General features: G+C 40.5%; 2 protein-coding genes across 12 annotated transcripts in view; one reads left to right on the forward strand and one right to left on the reverse strand.

The window, feature by feature from the left end:
* The window catches only part of NIN (ninein), a 99,155-nt gene that overhangs the window by 43,466 nt on the left and 27,972 nt on the right, over positions 1-27,717 (forward strand). For 10 of the 11 annotated variants that reach the window (XM_055303775.1, XM_055303777.1, XM_055303778.1 and 7 more), the window contains 16 exons: positions 3,490-3,529; positions 4,851-5,041; positions 9,284-9,430; positions 9,895-10,062; positions 10,731-10,867; positions 11,178-11,318; positions 11,562-11,736; positions 14,303-14,413; positions 14,804-14,893; positions 16,999-17,137; positions 18,957-19,078; positions 20,394-20,899; positions 21,737-23,881; positions 25,136-25,261; positions 25,370-25,439; positions 27,336-27,551. In XM_055303775.1, coding sequence (XP_055159750.1) covers positions 3,490-3,529; positions 4,851-5,041; positions 9,284-9,430; positions 9,895-10,062; positions 10,731-10,867; positions 11,178-11,318; positions 11,562-11,736; positions 14,303-14,413; positions 14,804-14,893; positions 16,999-17,137; positions 18,957-19,078; positions 20,394-20,899; positions 21,737-23,881; positions 25,136-25,261; positions 25,370-25,439; positions 27,336-27,551 — 4,524 coding nt within the window. The remainder of the gene's footprint in view (positions 1-3,489; positions 3,530-4,850; positions 5,042-9,283; positions 9,431-9,894; positions 10,063-10,730; positions 10,868-11,177; positions 11,319-11,561; positions 11,737-14,302; positions 14,414-14,803; positions 14,894-16,998; positions 17,138-18,956; positions 19,079-20,393; positions 20,900-21,736; positions 23,882-25,135; positions 25,262-25,369; positions 25,440-27,335; positions 27,552-27,717) is intronic. The other variant, XM_055303786.1, reaches the window with a different exon arrangement.
* Positions 820-1,077, reverse strand: LOC129495974 (reactive oxygen species modulator 1-like). The gene has a single exon (XM_055303788.1). The coding sequence runs from the start codon at positions 1,075-1,077 to the stop codon at positions 838-840; it is 240 nt and encodes a 79-aa protein (XP_055159763.1). The 3' UTR covers positions 820-837.

A 27,717-nucleotide genomic window follows, 5' to 3' on the forward strand; every position in this document is an offset into this window, starting at 1 on the left:
TGAGAACAAAGTAATTCCTTGGTTTTAATTTATACTTTGCTTTTGAAATGAGTCTTTCCCCATATTTGTTTAATTGTGTTGCCTTTTATGTGAATTGTCTGTTTGTATTCTGCTGGACTTGTCATTGTTCTTACAAATTTATAGGAATAACTGATACTTTCCCAGGGCCACCCAAATGAACGCCCTAAGTTTAAACATGGTAATAAAAATGAAATCTGCAAAAATAAGAAATAAAGGGTGCATAAATACACACCCAGTAAAAATAAGGTCTTATAGTGCTTATTATGTGCCACACAATTCTAAGCATTTTACCCAGCTTGGTAAAATATGTCTTACTTTATTCCCATTTTTTAGATGGAGAAACTAAGCAATTTAGCAATTCATAAATGTGTCTAGGCTAAATTCAGTAAGTAAGGGTGTCTGGCTCCCATGTCCCCACACTCTTATTAGTTGGGGTTGGGGGGTGGAATCAGGGATGGAGGGCAATGGGGCAGTACTTCCTGAGAAGTGAATCAGATATAAGTATCTAGTCCCGTAGACTCAGGAGATAGTTGAAACAGTAGGTTGGAGCCTCTTGTACCTCTGAAGTAATTGCTCACTATTTTAAAATGAATTGAGAAGTGAGCAAATGTAAGAAATAAACCTTTCTGTCAGTATACATACCTCATTATGTTAGGAATTGTTACCAAGGGTTTTCTGAAGGTACGTGTTTATGTTTTTTCCATCTGTGTCTCCTTTTTTTTTTTTTTTTTTTTTTACTCAAAGAATTTTGTTTTATTATAGTACATGAGCTGGACTGATGGGAAAGGGTAGGTGTATGGGCAACCACTGCCCAGATTAGAATCGGATGCCCATCCCGATGGCCATGAATGTGCCAAATGTGCCGCCACTCTGCATCATGGTTTTCCCGATGCCGCCCATCAGCTCCCGACCCCGCATTCCGATCCTGAGACAGGAAAAGGTGCCGAAGAGCGCCCCGGCCGCCGTGCCCACTGCACAACCCATCACAAAGCCCATCTTCATGCGGTCAAAGCAGCTCGGCTGGGACTGTCCGTAGGGCCCCACGGCCACTGGCATCTTGTTCGCGGCTTCGGTCGCTCAGTTCTTCCATCTGTGTCTCCTAGTGGGGGCTCCCTTTGTTGTTTGGGTCCACTGATGATATATATTCTCCTGTTATTTTTCCTGTCTGCTTGTGCTGTTAAAACTCATCCCCTGCTCATGATTTAGTAGGTTTTATTTTGAACAATGGTTCTTAAATCATAGAAACCCATTTAATTTGTTGTAGGTGGACTTAAGGGATTCCATTTTAGGGTGCTTCCAACTTACATGCTGAATAATGAATTTTCACAATTTGGGGTGCCAAAGTAGTATAAGAATTTAAATCTTTGCTTTCTGGGTGAGGAAGTAAATATGCCAGGACAGACAGGCAGGATGCTTTTATTAGTGGAGCTTTATTGATTGAATCATTTCCTATGAAAACAGTTGAATTGTACCCAGAAACAATAATGTAAGATGTATGGAGGACTTTTTACCCCACTGCTCCTTCCCCACCCCCACTATGCCCCATATATCCACCAGGTTTGAAATACATCTTATGAGGAAATGTGTACTGCTAAAATTGTAATCACAAACAAGCAAACATCACACTGTCCCTAATTCTGTTTCCATAACTATCATGTGTATTAGTGACTTGTAGTTGTTATCTGAAGGAGTTGTAGTGAACTTCTGCATTTTGAGTCATGGCCTTGTGATGTTGTCTTCACCGCAAGAATGATCCATTTCAGCATTGTCACTTTCGAGTTGGAGTATAGTGTGGCGGAACTGGGGAAACTCTGGTGGCAGCTTCAGTATCTTTCTAAGTAAAATATATAACTGTGAAATCCTGGTAGACAGTTGTCCTTTAGTTAATTGGAGAGGACCAGCATAAGTGCATATGGGGAGGAAGAAAGTAGGTGACCTCATCTCAGCTTGAATGAGATACTGAAAGTCAACATTCAAGCTAAGGATTTTGGGTGGCACACCGCCATGAGGGATCCAAGCTCTTGGACACTGGAGTTAATCAGGCTAATTATCCTGTTGAGTTTATTTAGAAGCTCAAGAAATCAGACCATCCTGAATAGTTCAACTATCCCAGAGAAAAGGCTAGGTATTTGTTATCAAAGGCAGCTTCATTCCATCAAGTTGGATCTCTTCTGAGACAGCAGCCAGGTTTTGAGAGGGAGATACACCTTTTCTCAACAGGGTTTCCTACGATGGTTGTAGAACCTTCTGACAGGAGTGATTAGGCAGCTTGCTGGCCAGCCAGAGGCCATTGTGGAGCTATGTGTTGCCGTTGACTGGGAGTAGATATGTGCTATGGTTGGCCAGTGAAGCAAGGAGTGGAGTTTGGTGCCAATTTGTGTCCTTGGCTGGGTGCTTTTGTGTAGTACACGGACCACAAATATATGCTATGACTTGAAAAAGGCCCAGTAGTAACAGCATAATAGGGGCAAGATGGTCCCATTCAGGTAACTTTCACAGTTTTTTTTTTAAAGATTATTTATTTATTTATTCATGAGAGACACAGAGAAAGAGGCAGAGACATAGGCAGAGGGAGAGGCAGGCTCTGTGCGGGGAGCCTGATGTGGGACTCGATCCCGGGTCTCCAGGATCACACCCTAGGCTGAAAGCAGGTGCTAAACCGCTGAGCCACCTGGGCTGCCCACTTTCACAGCTTCTAATGCAATTTACTGGTATCATATTTTATTTAACTTGAGCTCTCCAGCCTACGTGTTTCGAGTTGCATCTCTGTCTCTTCCTCACTGTGTCACAAACACACTAAGCTCATTCTTGCCTCCGTGCTTCAGCAAATAGTAGCTGCTCCCTCCTTTTCACGTGGCTGTCTTCAGCTCACCCTTCAGGTCTCAGTTTAGATGTTGCTTCTTTCAGGAAGTCTGCCCTGATCTCCTGAATCTGGAGGATCCCATTTAGGTACCGTCCTAACATTTTGAACTTCCCTGTCGTAACACTTAATGCTGTACAATATTGCACTTTCCACTTTCTTGTCTGCATGTCTTCATTAGCATATAGGCTTCTCAAGGCAAGAAATGTGTTTGTTCTGTTCATAGTTGTATTCTGAAGACGTATCATAATACCTGGCACCCAGTACACATTGAAGAACAAATTTATAAATGCATGGTATGAATTTTTGTTGGTCAATGGATTCTGAATATTTGCTTTGGCTTGGTTTTATTGGTTGTAATAAGTTTTACTGCTGAGTATGTGAATTTGCAAACGTGAAAGGCAAATCACTAGTGAAATAGCACAGATGGTTACGTGGCATTTCTTAGGAGTCTCTTCTCAATTGGCTGGTTGACTCAGGAGAGCCCACCTGGAGGGTTCTGAACCACGTGACTCATTCAGGTGATGCTTGCAGAGCCAGAGAGTGCTCTGATCTTGGAAAAACTGAATACGTACTAAAGCACACTAATCTTCTCTTGCCTTCTCTAGCACTGGAAGACACAACGCAGTGAGGAATATGAAGCAGAAGGTAGGAACTGAATGTGTGTTGAGGTCTGCCATTCACGGGGCACTCCCCATACCCCCCTTTGTGCATCTCTGAGCCTTCTCCCCAATAGCCTCACATGCTGGAGGCCAACTAAAAAGTCACCTTAAGAACATCAGCCACCCAAAAATTCATTCCCAGTGGAAAGTTCATAGGCTTAGAATCCTAACATAGAACCTCATTCAAGGTATGGCATCTAAATGTAGAATTTTACTTATGGACTAATTCTCTTATACAAACTTTCAAATCTGTGAGCAGTCCTAAACTAGAGACCTATTAAAGTGTACCCACTGACAAGTTTCAGATGTATTTAAGAAGCAGTGAAACATGTTGAATTTCTGGGGCCAGCAGATGGCACTGTGGTTCAGGGGATGGACTCTCCCCTCACTTCACAGCCCACTTTACTGGGCATAACTCTACTTAGGTGTAATTACTGTGCATCCTCCAGGTCTCTAACCTGGAAAAACACAGCAGTGATAAGCTTGGTTTCTTCATAAATAGTAAAGGTAGCACTAAATGCTCTTCTCAACCTCCTAAGGTTCTTCCAAGGCACCCAAAATTGTACTAGTAATTATCTCATGATTAAGTAATGACTTTATAAATCTCCGATATGTAAGTGGAAAATCTAATTAGAAGTGAGAACTTTTCTTACTAGAGGATAAATAAATTTTGATTTTTAAACTAAAAGTTTGATCTTTAAGTGTTCAAATGAAACTTATGCTTAATGTATAGATAATTGGTAACTTGCATTTTACAACCATTTATTCTTTCAAATTGGTGTATCTGTAGGTCAGAATATTTAAAGCTGTAAAGATTTGGAAATCAGGCTGATCCTACGACTTTTATGACTATTTTATGATATTTATCATGAAATCATTTCCTTCTCAGTAAAAGCAGTTCTAGTGCTTAGACTAGAAAGAGTGGCGATAATGAAGTCTGATAGCTAAAGTTGAGGCAGGGCAAATAAATCTCTTTGGATTAGTTCTCAACTAGCCTTCTGTTCCAATCACACCAAAGCCTTAAGCCTGTGCATGTTTTCAGTTGGAGTAAAACAAACCTAGAACCTTGGTATGCCTGCACAGATGTCTCTTACATGGTATAGAAAAAAGTGCTGGTTTGCTCTAGTTGCAGCCTGAGAACCAAGGGTTCCATTTCATTTGAACTTGCAGATTTAAACCAAAATGGAATCAGCAGTTATAGTCTCTTTCTTTTAATATTTACTTTTAAAAAGCACAATTTCTTTGAGGATAGGCTCCCCCTCTTTGCAATTCCTTTGGGGACAGCACAATATATGTTTTGATTTCAGGCCAGTTAAGATTTTGGAACCCAGATGACTTGAATGCCTCACAGAGTGGGTCGTCCGCTCCCCAAGACTGGATAGAAGAGAAACTGCAGGAGGTTTGTGAAGATTTGGGAATCACCCGTGATGGTCACCTGAACCGAAAGAAGCTGGTCTCCATCTGTGAACAGTATGGGCTGCAGAATATTGATGGAGAGGTAAGCCTTGCATCATATTTTTCTTCAGAAATAATAGTCATGATGAAATCTAGACTGGCCATAGGCTAGGAACAGCCCTATTTTGACTTCCTGTAGCATGTTACAGAGAGTCTAGTCTCTTTCTCTTCTCTACGAAGTAAGCCACTGACGATCCTTTCTTTGAGTAGCTCATGTTGTGTTCTGGAAAAAAGAACGCTGATAATAGCTGACACCTACTGAGCCCACACTACATGCCCCTTGCTGTGCTAAGCATGTTACCCCACATTATCAGACACTACTTTGGTGCAGCCACGATGTCAGATGTATTTGTAGAAGTGGCTTTCACAGAGCAAAGTGTGGGAAAGGCCTGGAGGATGGATTACACAAGGAGTTCAGAAGATTTGAGCTGGGAGAGTATTTCAGGGGCTAGGCTTATGAGTTTATGTTTTGGGATAGAAAATCTCAATATCAAGTGTGATATTCTTTAGCAGATTGAGTTAGTATATAGGAAAAACAACTACTGGGAATGGTTTGAGCTTCTTTTGTGGGGTATATTGGTGTCAGGACAGCCTTTGACTTGGAGACTGGCCAGGAGCCATTACAATGTTCTGGTCATGAGGAAATGGAAAAGGGTAGGTTGGTGGTTTTGAAGATATACAGAAGAATCTCGAAGGAGGCTCTTAAAGACCCCAGCTTGATAAAATTCTGAGCTTTGCGTTTTCTGAAAAATTAAGAGGCAAACTGGCAGGACTGAGTCCATGAACAGTCATGAAAAGAATATAAATAATTCTAAGATCTGTCTTTCAAAGAGCTGAAAATAAGGAGGGACTCAGAGGTTAGGGCTACAGTTGTAGTTTGGGGAATCTTTGATCATAATGATATTTGAAACCATACTGTCTGCTTGGTGGTATTATTTTCCTAAACCAGAAAGACATTTATTATCAAAAGCTGCCAAGTAGCCTAATTTGCAGAAAAGCTTTTTCCCCTCCCTAGAATATGTGACTGTTCTGTACCCTTTGACTGCCTTTTTTTTTTGGGGGGGGGACTACCTTTTTAATGGCTCAGTGGTCATTTATTTTTCAGTGTTGGTTGTTGAGTCATAAAATTACATTCATCCTCTTAAATTATAAACTAGTGCAGTATACAGAACCTTGGGTTGTTTTGCCAAGAAATATTGCATACACTTGGATTATTTATCTAAGAACAATTCTTGGAATAAACTGTAACCATTTGTGGGGAGCTGCATTTTCTTCACTGGTGGAGTTTCCAAAGCCCTGGAAAAGAAGTAGCACACTGAGTTATTTTCCTCAGATCTGAGGATGAGTAAAAGATTGCTCATTGAAAATAGCTTTTACTTCATGTTTCTCCTGCCCCCACCCCTCAAAAAGTATGAAATACTGTAGAACTTTATACTACTGACTCTAGACCACAGAGGAGCTGAAAGTTCAGGATGATCTCATCAAGGGTTTGGGATCATAGGGTTTTATGACTGAAAGCAATTTTAGATTTAGTCCCCTTCCCATTTCATAGATAAAATGATGTCCCTGCTGCTTGATGCCATTACCATGAAGGGGAACTGACTCATTGTCTCACGTACCCTCCTTTGCAGAAGCAAGGACAACTGTAGGGCAGGGATGGCAAGCTATCACTCTAGAAACCAAATATGGCTCAAAGTTTGGGGGTTTTGGCTTTTTTTTTCCCCCTCTGGCCTGCCCAATGTTTAAAAATTCAACTTTTGCTACCCTTTTTTTTCTTTTGTTTTTAAATCAGGAAATTTAGTTCTAAGAACCAGAGTATTTGACTCTGTTGTGCTAGCAGGGAGAGGTGGCTGGCTAGCTCCTTTGAACGGAGTATGCACTCACGCATTCAGTCCCCTGCTTTAAGTGGTGACACTTTGTGACATCTCAAGACCATCCTGCCTTATTGGTCTGTGTTGCCCTCCTGGTCTCTCTGGGTATTTGGGTTTACTATCCCTAGCCTAGCGCATCATTTCCCAATGGGAAATCAACCATCCAAGACCCGGCTGGTGTATCATGAGGAGTAAGAATGTCCTCAGGGTTCTAGATTTGGCTCCTACACAGGGTGCAAAGGATGCCCCCATTACACATATGACTTGCATTCTGTTCAGCCCAACCCTGCCTTCATCTGAATCTACAGCCATCTGTTCACCACCTTCCCACTCCCCTGCGTACAGTAACTGGCAGGACTCATTTGCTCCATGACTTTGAGTGGATGAAGTGATGGGTTTTTAGGCAGTATGGAATCTGTGTGTTGATTTGGCCAAGATCACAGGACCAAGCAGTGTAGAGCTAAGGTTAGAGCCGAAATAATGCCTGTTAACTTGTCAGTGCACCTGGATTTTACTGTGATTTCTGATTTGATGGTCCTGAGAGCCTCCTCCTCCAAGAAAGTGTTCTTTTGGTTGGTAAGAATGAGACAAATGCTAAGAGAAATGCTAAGGGATTTTAATAGCCTCAGAATTTCACCCCAAATACCTTTCCATTGGTTTTCCATATAATTCTCTCTTAGGAACTGTTCTTCTAAAGATTTCCACTCCTTAGAATGGTTTCTTGTTCCAGAGTCCTCCCTAGAGGAAGTGGTATTTAAAAAAGAATAGAGATGGATGTTTTCTATTGGGTGTGAATTGGAAAGAAGCATTTGAGATCAATGCCTCAGGCACTTCCATGAAGAATAAAATCAGTAGTTATAAGATGACAAATCCTAGTAATAGTCCAGACTTATGAAATGAATATTCAGAATTTGAAGATGTGTCACAGAGAAGCCTTTGTTTCGAATGGACCCCACAGCAGACTCTGATGCCTCAAGAGTAATTTTGCTGCTTATCCTTTTTCCCTGCCATTCAACAACAGGGGCATCACCTGAGAGTTTGTCAGAGATGCAGACTCTCAGTCCCCTGCCCCAGATTTAACTATATCAGGGTCTGCGTTTTAACGAGATCCTCAGGTGATCTGCTTTGTACAACAGAGGAGTTTCTGTAGAGAAAAACTTTAGCCCTTGAAGTAAAGAGGAATCCAGCTACCAGGAAAAAGGAGGTCATTGCCTTTCCTCCCTGTTTTGTGGTATCAGTGACTCATGCTGCTTTATTCATCCCTTTATATTCCACTGTTGAGCTAGGGGACAAACCACCTCCTAGGCAAGCCCCTAGAAGGCACTGTAGTCCAGTCTCTCCTTCTCTAGTTACACGATGACTCCTTCCTTACTGTTAGAGGATACAAAATAACCAGACAAAATTCTCTTACATCTCTTGGATCCTTCTATTGGGCACACACAAAATCCGTCCTCTCTGATCTTCATTTCTCTTGTGTTAAAGCATTAAAATAAAAACCCAAAACGTGTTGTTCCAAGTAGCACTCTAAATCCCGTCCTGGGTTTCAGACCCAAACTCATAGATCATTGCAATCTGTCCCAGGCCAATTCTGCTGTGCTAACATACCAATTGCAAAAATTCAGTATAAGCAAAATATCATGTAGTAACACTGCAATATAATGACTTAATGACTGTCTAAATTCTTTCTTTCTTTCTCCTTCCTTCTTCCTTCCTTCCTTCCTTCCTTCCTTCCTTCCTTCCTTCCTTCTTTCCTTTCCTTTCCTTTCCTTTCCTTTCCTTTCCTTTCCTTTCCTTTCCTTTCCTTTCCTTTCCTTTCCTTTTTTCTTTTCTTTTGCCTTTTCATTCTTTTGCCTTTTCTTTTCTTCTTTTCTTTCTCTGTTTTAAGAAAGGTTGGGGAGGGGCAGAGGGAGAGAGAAACTTAAGCAGGCTCCATGCCCAGGGTGGAGCCAGCCTCAAGGCTCTATCCATCTCATGACCCTGAGATCATGACCTGAGCTGAAATCAAGAGTCAGATGCTTAACCGACTCTGCCACCCAGGTGCCCCCAGTTCAAACTTACTTCTATTATGACAACGCTGGAAAGCTGTACCTTTATATTTTTAAAGTAATTTTTTAATCCATAGAATAATGTATAGCTACATTAAAGATTACCCATTTTAAGAGTACGAATAGGAGAAAGAACATTCAATTGCTAAATTGCATGATTATGAAAATGGACATTTATTTGGTTTGTGGAGGAAGGAGAGATTACCAGAAAAGTAAATAAATTTCTATAAAATGAGAATTAAGGTACATGTTCTATCATCTGCAGCCCTAGAGTCAACAGTGAGACCGATTTCTATTGGCCACAGATATACTTTGGGCCTTATATTATTGTGAGGAAAATATTGAAAGTAAGTGGTTATTCTTTTCTAGATACTTGAGGAAGTCTTCCATAATCTTGATCCTGATGGTACAATGAGTGTGGAAGACTTTTTCTATGGCTTGTTCAAAAATGGAAAATCACTCACACCATCTGCATCTACGCCATACAGACAGTTGAAAAGGCACCTCTCCATGCAGGTAAGAAATAAATAGGAAGTGATTTCTTTGTGAGTAGAAGTTAAAACCCATTTGAGTAGTTTCTAATGAATCAATCTGCTGTCTGGAGAAGAATAAGGAGAAAAAGAGAAGCAAAAGAAGAAGAACAACTAAACCATTGGGAAGGAAAAGTTGGGTTTGAAAAGTGACCATAAATGACAGAGTGGGAAGCCACTAATTATGCCCCTTAATGGTAGCTGTGGGTCAGAAGAAACCTGGTTTTAAGTGGAGACATGTCTGTGTCAAGGAACTCCCCACCAGATCAACTGTTTTTGATAAGTTTTGCATTCTCAACTCACTTTGGAAAGAAAGATCAAAGGGGCTGCATGACTTGTTTTTCTGGTAGTGTTAGAGAGACATGCCTTCTGCTCATCGTGGTCAGGACTATCCAGTTTGGGTCAATGTCTGGTTGAAATGTCAGACCCAACTCAAGTCTCCTCTTCTAGTCCTTCGATGAAAGTGGACGACGAACCACAACCCCATCTGTGATGACAAGTACCATTGGCTTTCGGGTCTTCTCCTGCCTGGACGATGGGATGGGCTATGCATCGGTGGAGAAAATCCTCGACTCCTGGCAAGAAGAGGGCATTGAGAACAGCCAGGAGGTCCTGAAGGTATTGCAGCTAAAATGGGAGAAAAATGATTGAAAAATTCTAATGCTTTCTTCCTTTTTTTTTTTTTTAAGATTTTATTTATTTATTCATGAGAGACACAGAGAAAGAGGCAGAAGCATAGGCAGAGAGAGAAGCAAGCTCCCTGTGGGGAGCCTGATGTGGACTTGATCCTGGGACCCCAGGATCACGCCCTGAGTCAAAGGCAGACACTCAACCACTGAGCCACCAAGGCGTCCATATTCTAATGCCTTTGAAACTCATTTGAATTGATTTCTCCTTAATGATATTTTCACAAGATCTCAGAGATCAGAGGTAACTTTTCTTATCCCCTTTAGCCAGGAGTCTGTTGCTAACTACTTTCCATGTTTTTAACTCCTAAACTATTGACAAGTGCCCTGCTTTTAATTGATCTCTGGCTGGTAAAGATTAGAGTGATACGATTGTATTTATTTACAGTGCCAGGTGGTATTTTTTTAAACAGGCAAATAAGTATGTTACTGTTTCCTTAGAACTTAGAAGATTGAAGATTGTCCCTATGCAATCACTAAGGAAATGTAATCCTCCAACTTCTTGACTGTACATTCACTTCTCTGAGTTTGTTTCCCCTTGACTGCTTCCATTTTAGAGGACAGAACATGTAATCGTCTTCAACTTGTTCTCACTTCTAGGCCTTGGATTTCAGTCTCGATGGAAATGTGAACCTGACAGAATTAACACTGGCTCTTGAAAATGAACTTTTGGGTACCAAAAGTGGCATTCACCAGGCAGCGCTGGCCAGCTTTAAGGCTGAGATCCGCCATTTACTGTGAGTTGAGCGGATGATTCCCCTGTCCCATTCCCTTCCCTGCTGGTGCAGCAAATCCCTTAGATGCCTGTGACACACATTCTGTATGCACATGTGGCTAATCTATCCTTTCACTACCATGAAGACAAGGTAACACTCAGATTTGCATTAGGTTTGTGAAGGGAGCTGTGGAAACATCTTTTTTGTTTTGGAAGGGCTTGGGTTGTCTTGGCTTTGTTTTTGTGTTGGAGCAAGCCAGGCAAGGGCTTTTTTGGGTCTACTTGTTGTTTAGAGACAGTTTCCCTTTAACTCGGTCTCTTGCCCATTCTAGGGAGCGAGTTGATCAAGTCGTCAGAGAAAAAGAGAAGCTACGGTCAGATCTGGACAAGGCTGAGAAGCTCAAGTCTCTAATGGCTTCGGAGGTGGATGATCACCATGCGGCCATAGAGCGGCGGAATGAGTACAACCTCAGGTGCGACTGGATAGGGCCAGGTCCCTCTTTTCCCTCCACCCTGGCCCAGGGCATTGGAGCTCAGCCTGCTGCCTGCATGGCCACACCCAGCTGGAGGGATGGAGGTGTGGTCAAGCCTCAAGGAAAGCAGGACACATTTGATACTTCGTGGAGCTTCCTGTCTCTGTGTTTCCATTTTTTGGTGGATCCGCACCGGACCTCTGAAGGGTTTAACAGCAGCTCATTGGTCTTTCCCTCTCACAGGAAACTGGACGAAGAGTATAAGGAACGGATAGCAGCCCTAAAGAATGAACTCCGAAAGGAGAGAGAACAGATCTTGCAGCAGGTGGGCAAGCAGCGTTTGGAACTCGAGCAGGAAATTGAAAAGGCAAAAACAGAAGAGAACTACATCCGGGACCGCCTTGCCCTCTCTTTAAAGGTAATCACCCTATTAGTGCTCGGGCCTGTGTCTGTGTTGGGAATACGGCAGGAAAGGCCACGGGTCTGCACAGGGCTCAGTCCCAGGATTCCTGTTAAGTTTGCCCTGCTGGGTCGTGACCCACACATGGTAGAGTCCCTGCTGGGATCCAGATTTCAGGAGTATCCACGCTTCTGGTTTGCCGACACTATTGATTAGCATATCTTGCTCTTCTTCCCCCCCACCCCCCACCCCTGAGTTACACTGAGTCCTTAGGGCCGTTGGGCACCTGGTCAATGCCCTGCTCCTTCCCTGTCTCCACCCCCTCAGCCCCCATCCCCAGTTCAGAGCAGATGGCATTGTCTCCTGCCACACAGAGCTCATCAGCTTTGTTTCTTTGCTTCCCAATATGACTTTTGCCTTATTATACATCCTCCTGTCCTTTCCTGTGTCTCAAGAGAGGAAGTGATCTTTCTCTTTATTGGACTCTGATATGATACAGTGTAGTCTAGAGATAGAGGGGGGTGAGTTGGGGACTCAGACTGCCTAGGTCCATTCTGGATACCACTGCTTACTGGAAAACCTTGATCACATTATCCCAGCCTGTTTCCTGACACACGGGATGGGCACCATTGTAATACCTACCTCAGAGTGTATTTAATATGAGGATTAATGAGACGCTGCATATGCTGTTTGGAAGGTAATAAATAGACATAGACTATTAACTATTGTTCCGGAAACTCCGTACATCAAACACTGAGCCATATCTCCCACCCTAACCATCAGATTGCGTCCTTTTCTGAATTTTCTCTTTAATCTACACAATTACCATGTGCTGTCACAGAAGCTAAAATCTTGGTCACCCTCACTCATCAGGCTCTAAGACCTGCTGATACTCTGAGAGGTCTCCGATTTATCTGCTTCCTTTCCATGTCTGCAGCCTCTGAACAGGTTCAGGATTCATCAGGATTTCTCAGCTGATCTATGTGCATCTTTTCTTCCATCCATCCAACCTCTTTATGGCCACCAGAGTTAGCTGACTGAAGAACATGCTGTGACCCTTTGTAAAAGTGCAGCCTGGTAGCACCAACAGCCCCTGGAAAGGAGTCTTGCCTCAGACACTTCCAACCTCCCATCCTGCCCCCGAACTGTGCCCCTAATCCTGCTGCACCTGCCATCGGCGCTGTCACTTCCTCTGTGGGTTTTTATGCTCCTCCCCTGCTTTCTCCAACACCGCATACCACATGGCTTTTTCACTCCCTTTATGCTTACTTTTTTCTTGCCAGAAGATAGCACATCACAGATAATTAATTGGATCTACGTCTGCCTCCCTCCCCAAGGTCCAGATTGTATTTTCCCTGTGGTCAGTAGCAGAATCTGATTTGTGACTTTGCAGAGCAGCAACAGGGGCTGATACACAGAGATTGCTCCTAACTGTTTGGACATCTAAATTTAGACATGCTTTGAAAGATTAGAGTTTTAGAACTGGCATTTTGGGAGAAGGTGTTTTTTTTTTTTTTTTTTTTTTTTTTTTTTTTTTTTTTTAAGAAGAAAACTCTTCAAGCACATTCTTTTTTTATTCCATATTGCTATGTGAGGGTGTGAACTAGAATGTATTAAAAATATACTGGCTTTATATTCTTTTGGCAAAATATACTTTGAAAAGAATGTTCTTCCAATCATCCTTTAACACTGGAATAGAACATATGTCAAAATGCACGTCTGTGTGGTTTTATTTATTTTTTTAAGCAAATGTGGGTAAAAAATCTCTTGTTAAAAAAATACTTGTTAGTTTTATTTATATATATATATATGGAAAAAAATCTTTTGTGGACCTCAGTTGATGTGTTATTTTATTATAATAGTTTAAACATACAAGTTATGAAAAACCTTGATATGCAGCTTTTACATCCTTAAGCCAAAATAAAATTGTAAATATAAGTGAAATGGATTTTCATTATTCTACTTTTTATACTTTTCTTAGTTCTCTTTTGCTATCCGATGAACAGGATACCTTTATCCTGCAACCAATTTTGACAATGTTTTTCATGTCATTAAATATTATATTGCAAAGCTACCCAATAGAAATATGATGCAAGCTATATATGGAACTTCAAATTTCCAAATGGCCACATAAAATGAAACAGGTGATATTCTGAATCATTTTATTTAATCCAGTATCTCTAAAACATTATTTTGACACATAATCAATATACAAAAATTATTATTGAGCCATTTTACATTTTTGCATTATCTTCTCAAAATCTGGTATTTTACATACTTACTGTATATCTCAGTTTGTACTATATACATATTTCAAGTGCTCACCATCCACATGTGACTTCTAGTGGCTACCATATTATACAGCATAGTTCTGTAGGATGAAGGAAAGAGGAGGCAGACTTTTGGGTTATAAGCTAAGTATCAATTTTTTTTATATTTACTTTTGTCTTCTCTCATCTACTGAAACCTTCAAGATGAACAGATTTTCTCATTCTAGAGCACTACTTTATGTATCACATAAAAAGATGTAATAGTTTGTTTGTTTTTACTTCTGCACCCATTTAATTTCCCCAAATATCTTCAGGAAAACAGTCGTCTAGAAAATGAGCTTCTGGAAAATGCAGAGAAGCTGGCCGAATATGAAAATCTGACAAACAAACTTCAGCGAAATTTGGAAAATGTGTTAGCAGAAAAGGTAAATCTGTTTAAATTTGATCTCCTGATACACAGCCCAAAGTGTAGTTTACTCAAAAGAGTAGAAGCAATGCCACCAAGGAAATTTCCATTAGGGAAGTATTTAGATGTCTAAAGGGAGCCGTCAGTTTTGCAGGGATATAATTTTGGAGCTTGGATCCGAGGTAAACATTGCCTAGTGCTGAGAAGTGATCCCTGCCTTAGTTGAACACATCACTCTAGTATGTTCTTCCCATCACCCAGTTGGTAATGTTCTGTTTAAATGTCACATTCCTTTCATACTCAAGAGACCATACTCTGGGCAAACACCAGAAACTGGGGCCTTTGGTGGGTTAAAGGTCTAAGAGTGACAGTTGGGGAAAATGAAAGCTATGTCCTTTTCTTTTTCTAGTTTGGTGACCTTGATCCCAGCAGTGCTGAATTCTTTCTGCAAGAAGAGAGGCTGACACAGATGAGAAATGAGTATGAGCAGCAGTGTAGGGTAAGTGACTACAGAGAACCTAATAGTGGAGGAGGGCCTGGGTTTAAATCCCATTTCCTCATTTACTAGTGACCATAAGCAAGTCACTTAATCTGTGGGTGCCTCAATTCCTCATCTGTAGCAGCAGTGTAGGGTAAGTGACTACACAGAACCTAATAGTGGAGGAGGACCTGGGTTTAAATCCCATTTCCTCATTTACTAGTGACCATAAGCAAGTCACTTAATCTGTGGGTGCCTCAATTCCTCATCTGTAAGGTGGTAAACATAAGAGTACCCACTCGGTTGTTGTGAAGAGTCAATGAGTGAATACATATAAAGTGCTTAGAACAGAGCCTGGAACATAATAAGCACTTAACCAAAATGTTAGCTGTTATTATTCAGTATCCCCCAAATATTAGGGAATCATGCAAACTACATTTAAGTCTGCTTTATCTCAGTCAGAAATTGCTAGTGCTTAGAGGAGAATATGGTTTTATTCCAAGTGGAGAAATACGTGGTCATGTTGATGAGTTTATTCCAAAATGAGCCTCTCTTAATCAAATACTTCAGACCTAATCTGATGTAATTTGCTCTTGTCTTGTGGCTTTTGGGTTTTTTTCCTGAACACATTCCTTATTTTATTTACTAAATGCAAATGAAGCAGAAACAACTCCAGTCTTCAGCCAGTAAATCATTACCAATACCTACCAGAAAAGACAAAAATGTCCTTATAAATAATACAAATCTTTGACTTTTTTCTTTAAAGTAACTCTGCTAAGTTTAGGAATTTGAGATTTTTTTTAACAAGGGTAAGTATAACTGAGTTCTGACTACTTTAGATGGAAATTGTACTTGTGCAGAAGTAAGGAAAACCATCACTTCCTTGTGAGGTTGCTCATAGCCTGTCTTCCTAGGAAGTATATGTACGCATTTGGAGAAAAGAATGAAACAATGCCACTTTTACAATTAAGTTTTGGCTCTTGGCTGAAATCGAGTAGAGGTGTTTTCCTTATAGATCTTTAAAGTTATGATTTCATTAGTAAAATCTGTCATCTCTATCTCCCCAAATTCCCCAAATCCATTCAGTTATTTTTATAAAATATATTTATATATTATTCACCCATACAACTCACTCAAAGTGTACAATTCACTATCTTTCAGTATATGCACAGAATTGTACAATCCTTACCCCATAATCGATGTTAGGACATTTTCATCACCCCATGAAGAAACTCCCACTCCACTTAGCTATAGTCTCTCCATAGGTAACTAACACTCTACTGTAGATATGCCTATTCTTTACATTTCATGTAAATGAAAACCTACAATATGTGGTCCTTTGTGGCTGGCCTCCTTTACTTACCATAATGTTTTCATGGTTCATCCATGTTGTAGCATGTATTGCACTTCTTTTCTTTTGATGGCTGCATTATATTCCATTATATGGTTATATTACATTTTATTTATCCATTCATTAGTTGATGAACACTGGGGTTAGTCTATTTTGAATAATACTGCTATGAACATCTGTGTGCAAGTTTTTGCATGGATAGGTTTTCATTTCTCTTGAGTCTGTATCTAGGAAGGCAATTGCTGGGTCATAAGATCGTTGCGTGTTTAACCTTTGGAGGAACCGCCAAACTTTTCCCAAGGGGCTTGCACCATTTTACATTCCTACCATATTGGTTCCAATATTCTGCACATCCTTGCCAATAGTTCTTCTTGCTGTGTCTTTTGGAATCTAACCATCCCTAGGGGTTATGAAGTGGTACCTCACTGTGTTTTTTATTTGCATTTCCCTAATGACTAAGGATTTTAAATATCCAATGCTTATCAGCATATCTCTTGGAGAAAGATCTATTCAAATCCTTTGTCTAGTTTTTAAATGGATTGTCTTTTTATTATTGAGTGGTAATAGTTCCTTATATATTCTAGTTACAGGTCCCTTAGCAGACCACATAATCTGCAAAAGCTGTTCTCTCACTCTGTGGGTTGTCTTCTTACTTTCATAACATCCTTCAAAACAAAAGTTTTTAGTTGGGGAACATCCAAGTTCGCTATTTTTTCTTTTGCTGCTTGTGCTTTTGCTGTCACATATAAGACTGGTGTTGGTTTTTACACTCCAGGTATTACAAGACCAAGTGGATGAACTCCAGTCGGAGCTGGAAGAATTTCGTACACAAGGCAAAGTGTTGAGACTTCCCTTGAAGAACTCTCTGTCAGAAGAACTTGATGTTAGCAGGGATTGCGTTGAGCCTGACCAGGGTAAGCCATTCGGACATCATCTTTTCAGAGGCTGTGCTTTGGTTTTTGCTTTTTGGGCCATGTTTGAATGTAAAATTGCACAACTTTGGCAACCAACAAAACCAAAACAAAACATAAAAACCCCTGGCAATACTGTTTGCTTGAGCTGTTTCACTTGTGGTCTGTTTTTTCATTTGTCTTTAAAGTCTTTATGAGAATATTTCTATCTGATTTTTAAATGCATCAACAAAGGAATGGAAAAATCAAACCACAAGTATATTTGCTTTGTTAAAAAAAACAACAACAACTGGCCACAAGTCTGAGAATCCAGGCCTTGGGAGTGTTAGAATTCAGACATTGAGCTATTGCTGAATCCTCCCTTTCTTAAGGAGTGCCTCACTGGTCTAATGATGGTTTTGGAGAACAGGCCAACCAGAAACCAGGATTTGGTTTTCTCATGCTGGCTGTGTTAAATATCAGCATTGCCTCTGTAAAACAACAAATAAGTTAAATAAGTATTGATTAACTGTGCCTTGGAGGAAGATTCTGAGTGGCAAGGTTGAAAGGCAGAGTTGTTTGGAAGCCCTGCTACATTCATTATTAGCTCTTTTCCTCCTTTCTAGTATCCTCTTTCCTCACTATTTTGAGTTTGAATTTCAGAAAGGGCTCATAATAAATTGTTCTGTCATAGTCTTCCCCACTGTTATAGATAGAAGTATAGGTTCTTCCAAGTTTTGTTTAATCCTTATCTATTCTAGAATAAATAAGAGATTGGGGAGAGGACAGGAAGAGGGCTTAAGACCTTTCCTGTGATTCTAAGTATGTGGTTGGCAGCCTTACTATACTGTGAGGATGGACCCCAGCTGATCATATGATGCAATTCAGAAGGTTTTCTGTGTTCTATAGTGTTGGGAGTTCTCCTCCTAGATATGTGAAGCTGTGCCATCTTGGGGTGGTTTATACCCCAAGTATCACTTCTCAGTTGGGGATATGCCAACTGAAAAGAAAGAATATATGAAAAGAAACTCCAAGGCAAGACTGTCAGTCCCAGATGCAAGCCATGCCCTTTCTCCTGACTGCCTATGGACCCCCACCTGAAAAACCTTTTTGAATCCCCTGCCTTGAGAGATTTCCACATAGTATTAGACATAATCGTCTGTCTGTGTACTAGCTCAGCGTCCGGTTTATGCTTTAGTGTTCTTCTCAGTCACCATCACGGCATTTGTGGAAGTGAACTCATATGTGTGAGTTGAGAATTTTTCTCCTAAACTGCCTATATCCAAGTTCCTATCCAGCGCCCTATTTTTAAAATTTCAGCTGATAATTTAACACGGGGTTCCACTTGCACTATAGGAAATCAATATTATAATACTTAATCTTCTGTAATTGAGTGGTGGGTTTGATAGCTTGACCCATGAAGCAAATGCCTCCAGGCATCTTCTGCCACAGTGCCCCTCTGCTAATTTGTCACCTAGTGTTTGTTGGATGGATAGAAGGCTGGTTGGTTTAAACAAATTAACTCACTCCATAGAATTTTCAATTAGAAGGTCACCTTTGAATAATTTCCACCCCTACCTCCATCTACTCTTAAAAAAGATGGATTCTATTAAAATTTGGTACAAAGTCTGCACATGAAGGAATCTTACTGTACTGCCTGTTCACCTTCATTTTTATGCTTGAAAACAGAAAACCTCTTGGCTTCTATGGTTTCCTAATAGATCTTATTAGTGGTAATTTAGGCCAAAAATTATTTCTTGGTTTTACTGGATGCCCCTCCTCAGATGCCGTTGTGTTATTGAAAGCACCTACTTCAGGGTCAACAGATCCCATGTGTTTTCAGGGCTTGCTTCTGAAGAATGCAATCCATTGAATATGAGCATCGAGGCGGAGCTGGTCATTGAACAGATGAAAGAACAACATCACAGGGACTTATGTCACTTAAGACAGGAGCTTGAAGATAAAGTAAGTCCTTCTTACCCTGTCCTCTCATTTCTTTGAGGTCTGACAAGCTTTTGCATGTAGGACATTCTTAATTCTTTTCACTTTCTATAGAGCATCACTTTCTATACATTTCCTCTTGGGTCTGCTGGCCACCCAAAACCCCCTTCCTCAGGATGGTTTCATAGGCTGGGTATATGAGGCCTTGTCCTCCTAGGAGAGAGTTTCTCCAAAATGTATTATCTTCAGCTCTAGCAAGCATGGAACTTGAAGGTCAATAGGTTATTTCCAACTGGTTCGAAAACATCTTAATAAAACCAAAAGAGCCCTTTGATATAGTTAGCATTAGATACAAGGTCTGAACCCTCCACCATGTTGCTTCAACATTTATTTTTAGTCTTCTCTTTTACCTTCTCCTCCAGTCAAACCAGTAGTTCACTGTTCTGCATCAGACCATCCTCTTTTGTTCATGCTATTACATGCTGTATTATTTCTTTTAGCTCTTGAAAGTCTACTTACGTTCTAGAGTTTATATCAAATGCTACCTCTTACATGAACCCATTCCTGAATACCCTTGACCAAATGTGATTTTTTTCCCCCTCTTTGGGTTTCCAACTTACACTGTAGCTATGTTTTCTATACCTTTTATGTTTTTCATTCTGCCTTGTAATATACTTGTTGGCACTTGTCAAAACCATGTCTAGAGTGGTTTCTCCTTGATGGAAGGACTATATCTTACCCAACTTTGTGTCCCCACAAGGCCCACAATGTGCCTATGATAGATGTTCAATAAACATGTGAATTTAATTATTTTAAATGTATTTATAAATGTAGACATTTATAGTTGGACAGGATGCCTGGGAAGACAAATGGTATGTATGTGAAAATCTAGTCGTTTTTATCAGAGTTGTTCAGAAACTAATAAAATTTGGTGCACCTGGGTGGTTTAGTTGGTTGACTGTCAAGACTCTTGATTTCGGCTCAGGTCATGATCTTGAGGTCGTGGGATGGAGCCCTGTATTAGGCTACCTGCTCAGTGCAGAGTCTGCTTAAGATTCTCTCCCTATGCTCCCCCCACACTCATATGCACGCATGCGTGCTTGCTCTCTCTCTCTCAAATAAATAAATAAAATCTTAAAAAGAAACTAATAAAATTCAACCAAATTAAAAAGGAAAGGAAACAATGCTTGACTCAAATATATGCTATTCAACATGTTTTCAAGTTGTTACAGTGGGGAAACTGAGGAATGTCTCATCGGAAAAAGTAGTTACAGCCCCAGTAACCTCTCCACGGCCTGGAGTTGAATAACCTTGTGGTGGTTTCATTTTCTGACTTTAGGTGCACCATTATGAAAAGCAGCTAGATGAAACCAAGGTCACCTGTGAAAAGGAGCAAGAGAACATGAAGCAAAAGTATGAGAATGAAGTGCATGTCTTGGAAAAACAAATAAGTGACCTTAAAAATGAAATTGCAGAACTTCAGGGCCAGGCAGTGGTGCTCAAGGAGGCACAACGTACAACTATCTGCAGACACGAGGATGAGAAAAAGCAACTACAAAGGAAGTGGGATGAGGAAAAGACTCACCTGCAGGAGAAACTGAAGCTGGAATACGAGTTGAAACTCAAGGCTAGCCTGGAGCAGGCCGAGGAGAGCTTTAACCAAGAGAGAGAGGGACTCATTCAAAATGGCGCCTGGACAGAAGAGAAGGTGAGAGGCTTGACTCAGGAACTAGAGCAGTGTCACCAGGAGCAGCTGAAAAGCCTGATGGAGAAGCACAGTCTGGAAAAAGAGGAGTTGCGAAAAGAGCTCTTGGAAAAACACCAAAGGGAACTTCAAGAGGGAAGGTAAGAGATGGGGGAAATGGAGAAAACTTGGGCACTGTCCCTTGGAGGCGCCAAAAGTTCCAGTCAGTTAAAGAGACTTTGACTAGACTCGTTAGTTTCTCAACCCCTTTTGCCATTGTTTAGACCTAAGTCTTTCCTGGGGTTATTGGAACTATTCTGTTTCTTTCAAAGACCATACTTCTTGTATCAGCAAGCATCCTTTCATGTTCCGGATGAGAATAATTATTGGGTGCTAAGAAACGCTATTTGTAAACTAAATTCTGGGTTAAGTTCTATTGCTCCCCAAATTATGCCACTTTGTGTTTACCTTCCTCACAGGAAATCTAAGGTACATTTGAGGGCTTTGATGCTTCATTCTCTGATTAACTGGGTGCTGCTTTATTAAATAAGAAGGAAACATATAATGAATAAGTTAATAGATATGGTTTATAGGACTACTGTCCTCCAATGTATACTAAAGTAAAAAGAAGGAATTATATATATTTCCCAAGTTAGGGATTAGGTTAAGATGCATTTGATCATTAACGTGAAACAGCAGTTTACATTTTCCATAAACAAATACATTCAGGAGAATGCCAAAGAAGTTGGTTTCTAACTTTTCCCTCTAAATGCAGAAAGAGGTAAGTCTTTTAAATTAATTATGGCTGCCAGTCTTAGCTCTCAGAAATGAGATCCTGTCTCTGTATGAAATTCATTACATAGGAATAAGCGAAGACCATTTTCAGAGAGCATTTAAATTGTTTGCCTGTCAGCTTCTTCTATGCATGGGAAAATGTTTTTTGTTTGCTTCTGGAGTTGGTGGCAGTTTCAGTAATGCTGTGTGTTGACTACATTTAGGGAAAAAATGGAAACTGAGTGTACTAGAAGAACCTCTCAGATAGAAGCACAGTTTCAGGCTGATTGTCAGAAAGTCACTGAGCGCTGTGAAAACACCCTGCGAAGCCTCGAGAGCCACTACCACCAAGAGCTGAAGCAGCTCCTGGAGCAGCAGCTTGAGGAAAGATCCCAGTGGGAGTTTGAGAAGGATGAGCTCACCCAGGAGTGCATGGAAGCCCAGGAGCAGCTTAAGGAGACTCTGCAGAGAGAGAAAGCAACTTCTCTGGTCCTGGCCCAGGAGAGAGAGATGCTGGAGAAAACATACAAGGAACATTTGAATAGTATGGTTGTTGAAAGGGAGCAGCTACTCAAAGACCTGGAAGATCTAAGAAACGTGTCCAGAAGTCAACAAAGCCTACTCTCCGACCACATACTTCAGCTGAAGGGCAGTCATGAAAGGGAGGTGGAGGACTCCGAACAGGGCCTGTGCCAGGCAGGGGCCTCCGAGGAGCTGGCCAGCCAGCAGCTTGAGAAGCTAGAAATGGAACGTGACCGGGAGAGGCAGGAAATGCTGGCCAAACTTCAGGCCATGGAGAGTGTCCACAAAGTGACCTGTGAGAAAGCGGATCAGGAGAGGGCTGAGATGAGCACAGAAATCTCCTGGCTTCAGAACAAAATTAAGGAAATGCAGCAGGTGGTGGCTTCTCTCTCCAGGAGAGAGAGTGGCTGCCAGGCAGTGGCAGGGGAGGAGGCAGAAGGAAGTGGAGCCATGTCCCTGGTTCAGCAAGGAGAGCAGTTGTTGGAAGAGAATGGAGATGTCCTCTTAAGCCTGCAGAGAGCTCATGAGCGAGCTGTGAAAGAAAACGTGAAAATGGCCACGGAAATTTCAAGACTGCAGCAGAAACTGCAAAAATTAGAGCCAGGGTCGGTAGTGTCGTCTTGTCTAGATGAGCCAGCTTCCGGATTATTTGGAAATTCTGCAGAACATACAGAGCCCTTTTCACTACAAAATCAAATGAAGCAAGCAGAAGGTGGAAGCACGCCATGCGTCCTAAGTGACCTACAAGACGACGAGGCACGAGATCTGGGAAGTACAGGGACGAGCTCTGCTCAGAGACAGGAGGTCAAAATGGAGGCATCTGAAGCATCAATAGAGAGTTTTTCCGAGCTCGAAAATAGTGAAGAGACCAGGACTGAGAGCTGGGACCTGAAGAATCAGATTTGTCAGCTTCGGGAACAGCTAATGATCTTACGTGCAGATTGCAGTCGAGCTTCTGAAAAGAAACAGGACCTACTCTTTGATGTTTCTGTGCTGAAAAAGAAACTGAAGATGCTTGAGAGGATCCCTGAGGCCTCCTCCAAGTATAAATTGTTATATGAAGATGCCAGCAGGGAGAATGACTGTCTCCAGGAAGAGCTGCGGGTGATGGAGATGCGCTATGATGAAGCACTAGAAAGTAACCAAGAGCTCACTTCCCAAGTGTTCAAACTGCAGGATGAACTAAAGAAAGTGGAAGAGGTGACAGAAACATTCCTCAGCCTGGAAAAGAGTTATGATGAGGTCAGAAGAGAAAATGAGGAGCTGCACGTTCTGGTTTTGAGACTTCAAGGCAAGATGGAGAAGCTTCGGGAAAGAGCAGTGCTACAGTGTGACTGCTTCTCCTTGTGGGAAGCCCACTTAGGGAAGCTGGAAGTCCAGCCTGAGGGAAAGGTGCTTGGACTACAGCAGACACTGGATGAGCATGTGCCAGAGGTGATGAACGTACACCATCTTATAGAAGAGCATTACCAAGAAGACCAGTACCTCGAGCAGGAGAACACACAGCTCCTGGAAAGAGTACAAGCAAGTGAAATTGCCTGGCTACACAGAACAACCCAAACCCATGGAGAAAAGCCCAAGGTACAGAACCAGGTTATACTGGAGGAAGACACTGCTCTCCTAGGCCTTCAAGACAGACATCTTCCACATGGGGCCACCATTGCAGAGTTAGAACTGGAGAAAAAAAAGCTGCAAGAGCTGACTAGGAAGTTGAGGGAGAGGGTTGCTGCTTTAGTTAAGCAAAAAGATGTTCCTTCTCAAGGAGAAAACGAGGAAGAACTGAAGGCAATGATGCATGACTTGCAAATCACGTGCAGTGAGATGCAACAAAAAGTTGAACTTCTGAGGTAACGTATACACCTTGTAAACTTCACGGAATCCCAAGAGCACCTCACAACATCTAACTTCCACTGCTTGCTATGCCTAGAGAAACTAACCTGTTAGTCTTCAAGAAGGGAGCACTACCATAGACTTTCTCCTGCTTCTGTGTCATATTAACAAATAGAATAACCTGGCCTAGGAGGCATTCCCTTCCTCTATAGGAAATAAATGTCGTTCATTTGGGGTGGCATAATGGAGAGTGTTTGCTGTTTAACCACGTGCATCATTAATGTACGTCAAGTCTCTAACTCTCTTCTAGCATTTTCTTTGGATGGATTTTTTATTTTGTTTTTGCTAAATGTTAGTTATTTTCCTCATTTGGTAGAACATGTTCTATAAGTATGCCTTTTGTTTATTAACTCACTTAGATAAGAACTCATACTAATATAGGAAGCATGCTTTTTGTGGCTTATAGTTTTTCACTTATATCACTTGAAGGACATGCTGGTATTCTGTAAACAATGGAAGTTTATCTTAGAATGCATCATTTTATTGAAGAGCGATCAGATTCTAATCATTGTGCTCAAAATAAAGACAAAAATGAAACCAATCTGAACCATTGCTCACTTGACTTTATACAACATGATTGCAATAGTCTTAACAAACTTGTTTTAAAAAACTTATAAAATAATACATGTTTCTGAATTATCTTAATGATATGAAAATTTAATTCTGGATGTAGTTTTTCCTCTTCGGACCATTTTTAGTTCTAAAAATCAGGATATAATGAGTTGGGGGAAAAATCACAAAGTAAACATGAGTGTACATATTTCAGTGTGGTCTTTTATTTATGTAAGGAACTTTCTTACCCTAGGTACCCTGAGGCCTGTAACTAAAGCTAAATACAGCTTAGTAAGATGGCTTATGCCTATTCAGAGCCAGTAGGACTTGAGACTGAGATAAATGAAGTTACTTGCTCAAAGCAGTATGCTTGCCACTGAGAAAATTAGCAACCATGGTGGGCAGAGTCTCAATTCCTGTCTCCATGCTCAAGTGTTTTAGCCACACTTCCCTAACGTCTTTTAGTGAAATTCTTAACTTCCCAAAAGAAATGAGTCAATATGTCATAGCTTGACTTCCATTACTAAGAGTCTACTAATTTAGACTTCTCTTTTTAACTGGCATGGAATACTTGTTTTATTGGAAATTACTAGAAAGCATTTTCCAAAGATGCCAGATGACTGCCTTATTATAACTATTTTTTTATCTCTGTAATTCAGATATGAATCTGAGAAGCTTCAAGAAGAAAATTCTATTTTAAGAAATGAAATTACTACTTTAAATGAAGAAGATAGCATTTCTAACCTGAAATTAGGGAAATTAAATGGATCTCAGGAAGAAATGTGGTAAGACATATACTTAAATTTTCTTAAGGCATTTTTGTGAGGACTAAAACTGTTTTGCTTCCACTTTTAAAGCCTAACTCTTAGGTTCTATTTTCACTGTCCTTTTAGGCAAAAAATAGAAACTGTAAAACAGGAAAAAGCGGCAGTTCAGAAGATGGCTGAAAATTTAAAGAAACAGGTAAGGAGATACTTAGTATTTCCCAGTGTTTTTTGATTCTGAAATTGTCTTTATTTGTTATTTATAAATTTATAGGATATGCTACTGCATTAACATGTAGCTAATGATGGTAAAGTTGTAAATCCTGAGTTTCAGAATGGAAACTCATCCCCGCTGACTCTAAACTAGGTTTCTGTTTTTTGGTGAATATAATAATCTACAAATTATTTCTAGATTCTGAGTGCTTAATACAAGCTTTATAATCAGTGGGAATGGGGAGAAGATACCTCTAAAACCATATCTTTGAGATACTAGCTCTATCCCTCACATTCTTGTAATTAATGTTATCTTGTTCCTCTTTTATCACCATGATTGAAACCAGAAAGCTAAGTTCAGATATAGAGTAATAGTTCATCACTATATCATTTCATAGAATTACAATGTATTCAGTTAGCTTGAGCCATTCAGTGCCCAATTTGTGTAATCTCACAACATGCAGTTGTGCAAGCGAAGGCCATTTAAGAATTTGTCTGAAACAAGGGTGCCTAGGTGGCTCAGTTCGTTAGGTAGCTGTCTTCAGCTGAGCTCATGGTCCCAGCATCCTGGGATCTCGCCCTGCATCAGGCTCCCAGCTCAGTGGGGAGTCTGCTTCTCCCTTACCTTCTGCATCTACCCCTGCTTGTGTGCTCTCCTTTCCTCAAATAAATAAAATCTTTAAAAAAAAAAATCTGTCTGAAACAGCCAAAAGACAAGGATATCCTGGGAAAAAAGCATTTTTCAGAACTTGAAACAGACAAGGTCTTAAGATCCAAAATATATTCTGTACTCTTACAAATAAATGGCAAAACCCAGTTGAAAGCAGATAATTGATTTGAGGAGTCAAGTAAAGGGAAAAAATACAACATATAAAAAGATAACCTTATTAGGGAAGTACAAATTAATTTTCTTTTTTTCATCTTTCAGATTAGCAAAAATTAAATAGCATCTAGACTTTTAAAAGGTGTGATGAAATGAATGTACTCATTTATTCTTGATAGGATTATAAGTTGACAACAATATGAGGAAGGTACTTTGGAGATACCTATCAAAACAGTAATGTGGGGGCACCTGAGTGGCTCATGGGCTGCCTGGGTGGCTCAGCGGTTGAGCATCCTCCATCAGCTCAGAGCATCAGAGCGTGATCCTGGGGTCCTGCGTTCCCTGCGGGGAGCCTGCTTCTCCCTCTGCCTCTGCCTCTGTCTCAATCTCACTCTGTGTCTCATGAATAAATAAATTAAATCTTAAAACAAAAATAGTAATGTGTATGCAGACCTTCTAAGCCAGCAGCCTTACTTCTAAGAAAATGATCCTAAATACAAAATGCTACCATGTGTAAATGAATTTTTCAAAAGATTGTTCTGTATCTTCATAATAAAAAGAATGATAACAAACCTATATGTCTGTCAATGTGGGAATGGAATGTCTTGACACATAGAATATACTATAGCCACTTAAAAACAGCATGTGGTGGTTTCTGAATGGACTGAGTTAGAAAGATAAAAGTCTGTAAGTTGCTATAAGGGGAAAAAGCAGGCTGTCCAAACATCTGAAATGATTCAAATTTTTGTTATAAAGAGAAAAACATCTATGTGCAAACGAGCTTTGTATATACATAGAAAACAGTCTGGAAAGATACATACCCAGCTGTGAACAGTGGAGTGAGACTGAACTGAGGATCTGTCACTTCTTCATACACTTCCCAGCTGATTGAATATGTAATAATGAGCACTGTATTATTTCTATTATTAAGGGTGTGTGTGTGTACGTATATACATATAAATCTTTATCTACATAGAGGGAAGAACCAGGTACTTTCTATATCTGTTTTCTCCTACAAGTCGGATAACTAGTTTTTAAAATTCATTTCAATTTAATTAGATTTCAGAATTAAAAACCAAAAACCAACAGTTGGATTTGGAAAATATAGAACTTAGCCAAAAGAACTCTCAAAATGAGAAAGAACTGCAAGAACTTAATGAACGTCTGGCAGAAATGCTATGCCAGAAGGATGAAGAGCCAGGACACAGTACATTTGAGGAATGGAAACAAGAAAAGTCTAATCTGAAAGAAGAACTGGAACAATGCAAAGCGCAGGTATGGAGTATGGCCACCCTACAGTCCTCTGGGAGGAAATCCCAAGAAATAAAACAACACTGGTATTAAATTTATGTATAAGGTCTTAATAATTAAAACAGTGTGGTACCAGCAGATGAACAGGCAAATAGTATAGAATTGGACTCCAGTGGAGATGGAAACTTAG

The sequence above is a fragment of the Nyctereutes procyonoides genome, unplaced genomic scaffold (genome assembly GCF_905146905.1).
Source record: "Nyctereutes procyonoides isolate TBG_1078 unplaced genomic scaffold, NYPRO_anot_genome, whole genome shotgun sequence".
NCBI classification, from domain to species: domain Eukaryota; kingdom Metazoa; phylum Chordata; class Mammalia; order Carnivora; family Canidae; genus Nyctereutes; species Nyctereutes procyonoides.

Coding starts and splice junctions, on each gene's coding strand:
- LOC129495974 (XM_055303788.1), bottom strand. CDS start 1,077: ATGCCAGTGGCCGTGGGGCCCTACGGACAGTCCCAGCCGAGCTGCTTT.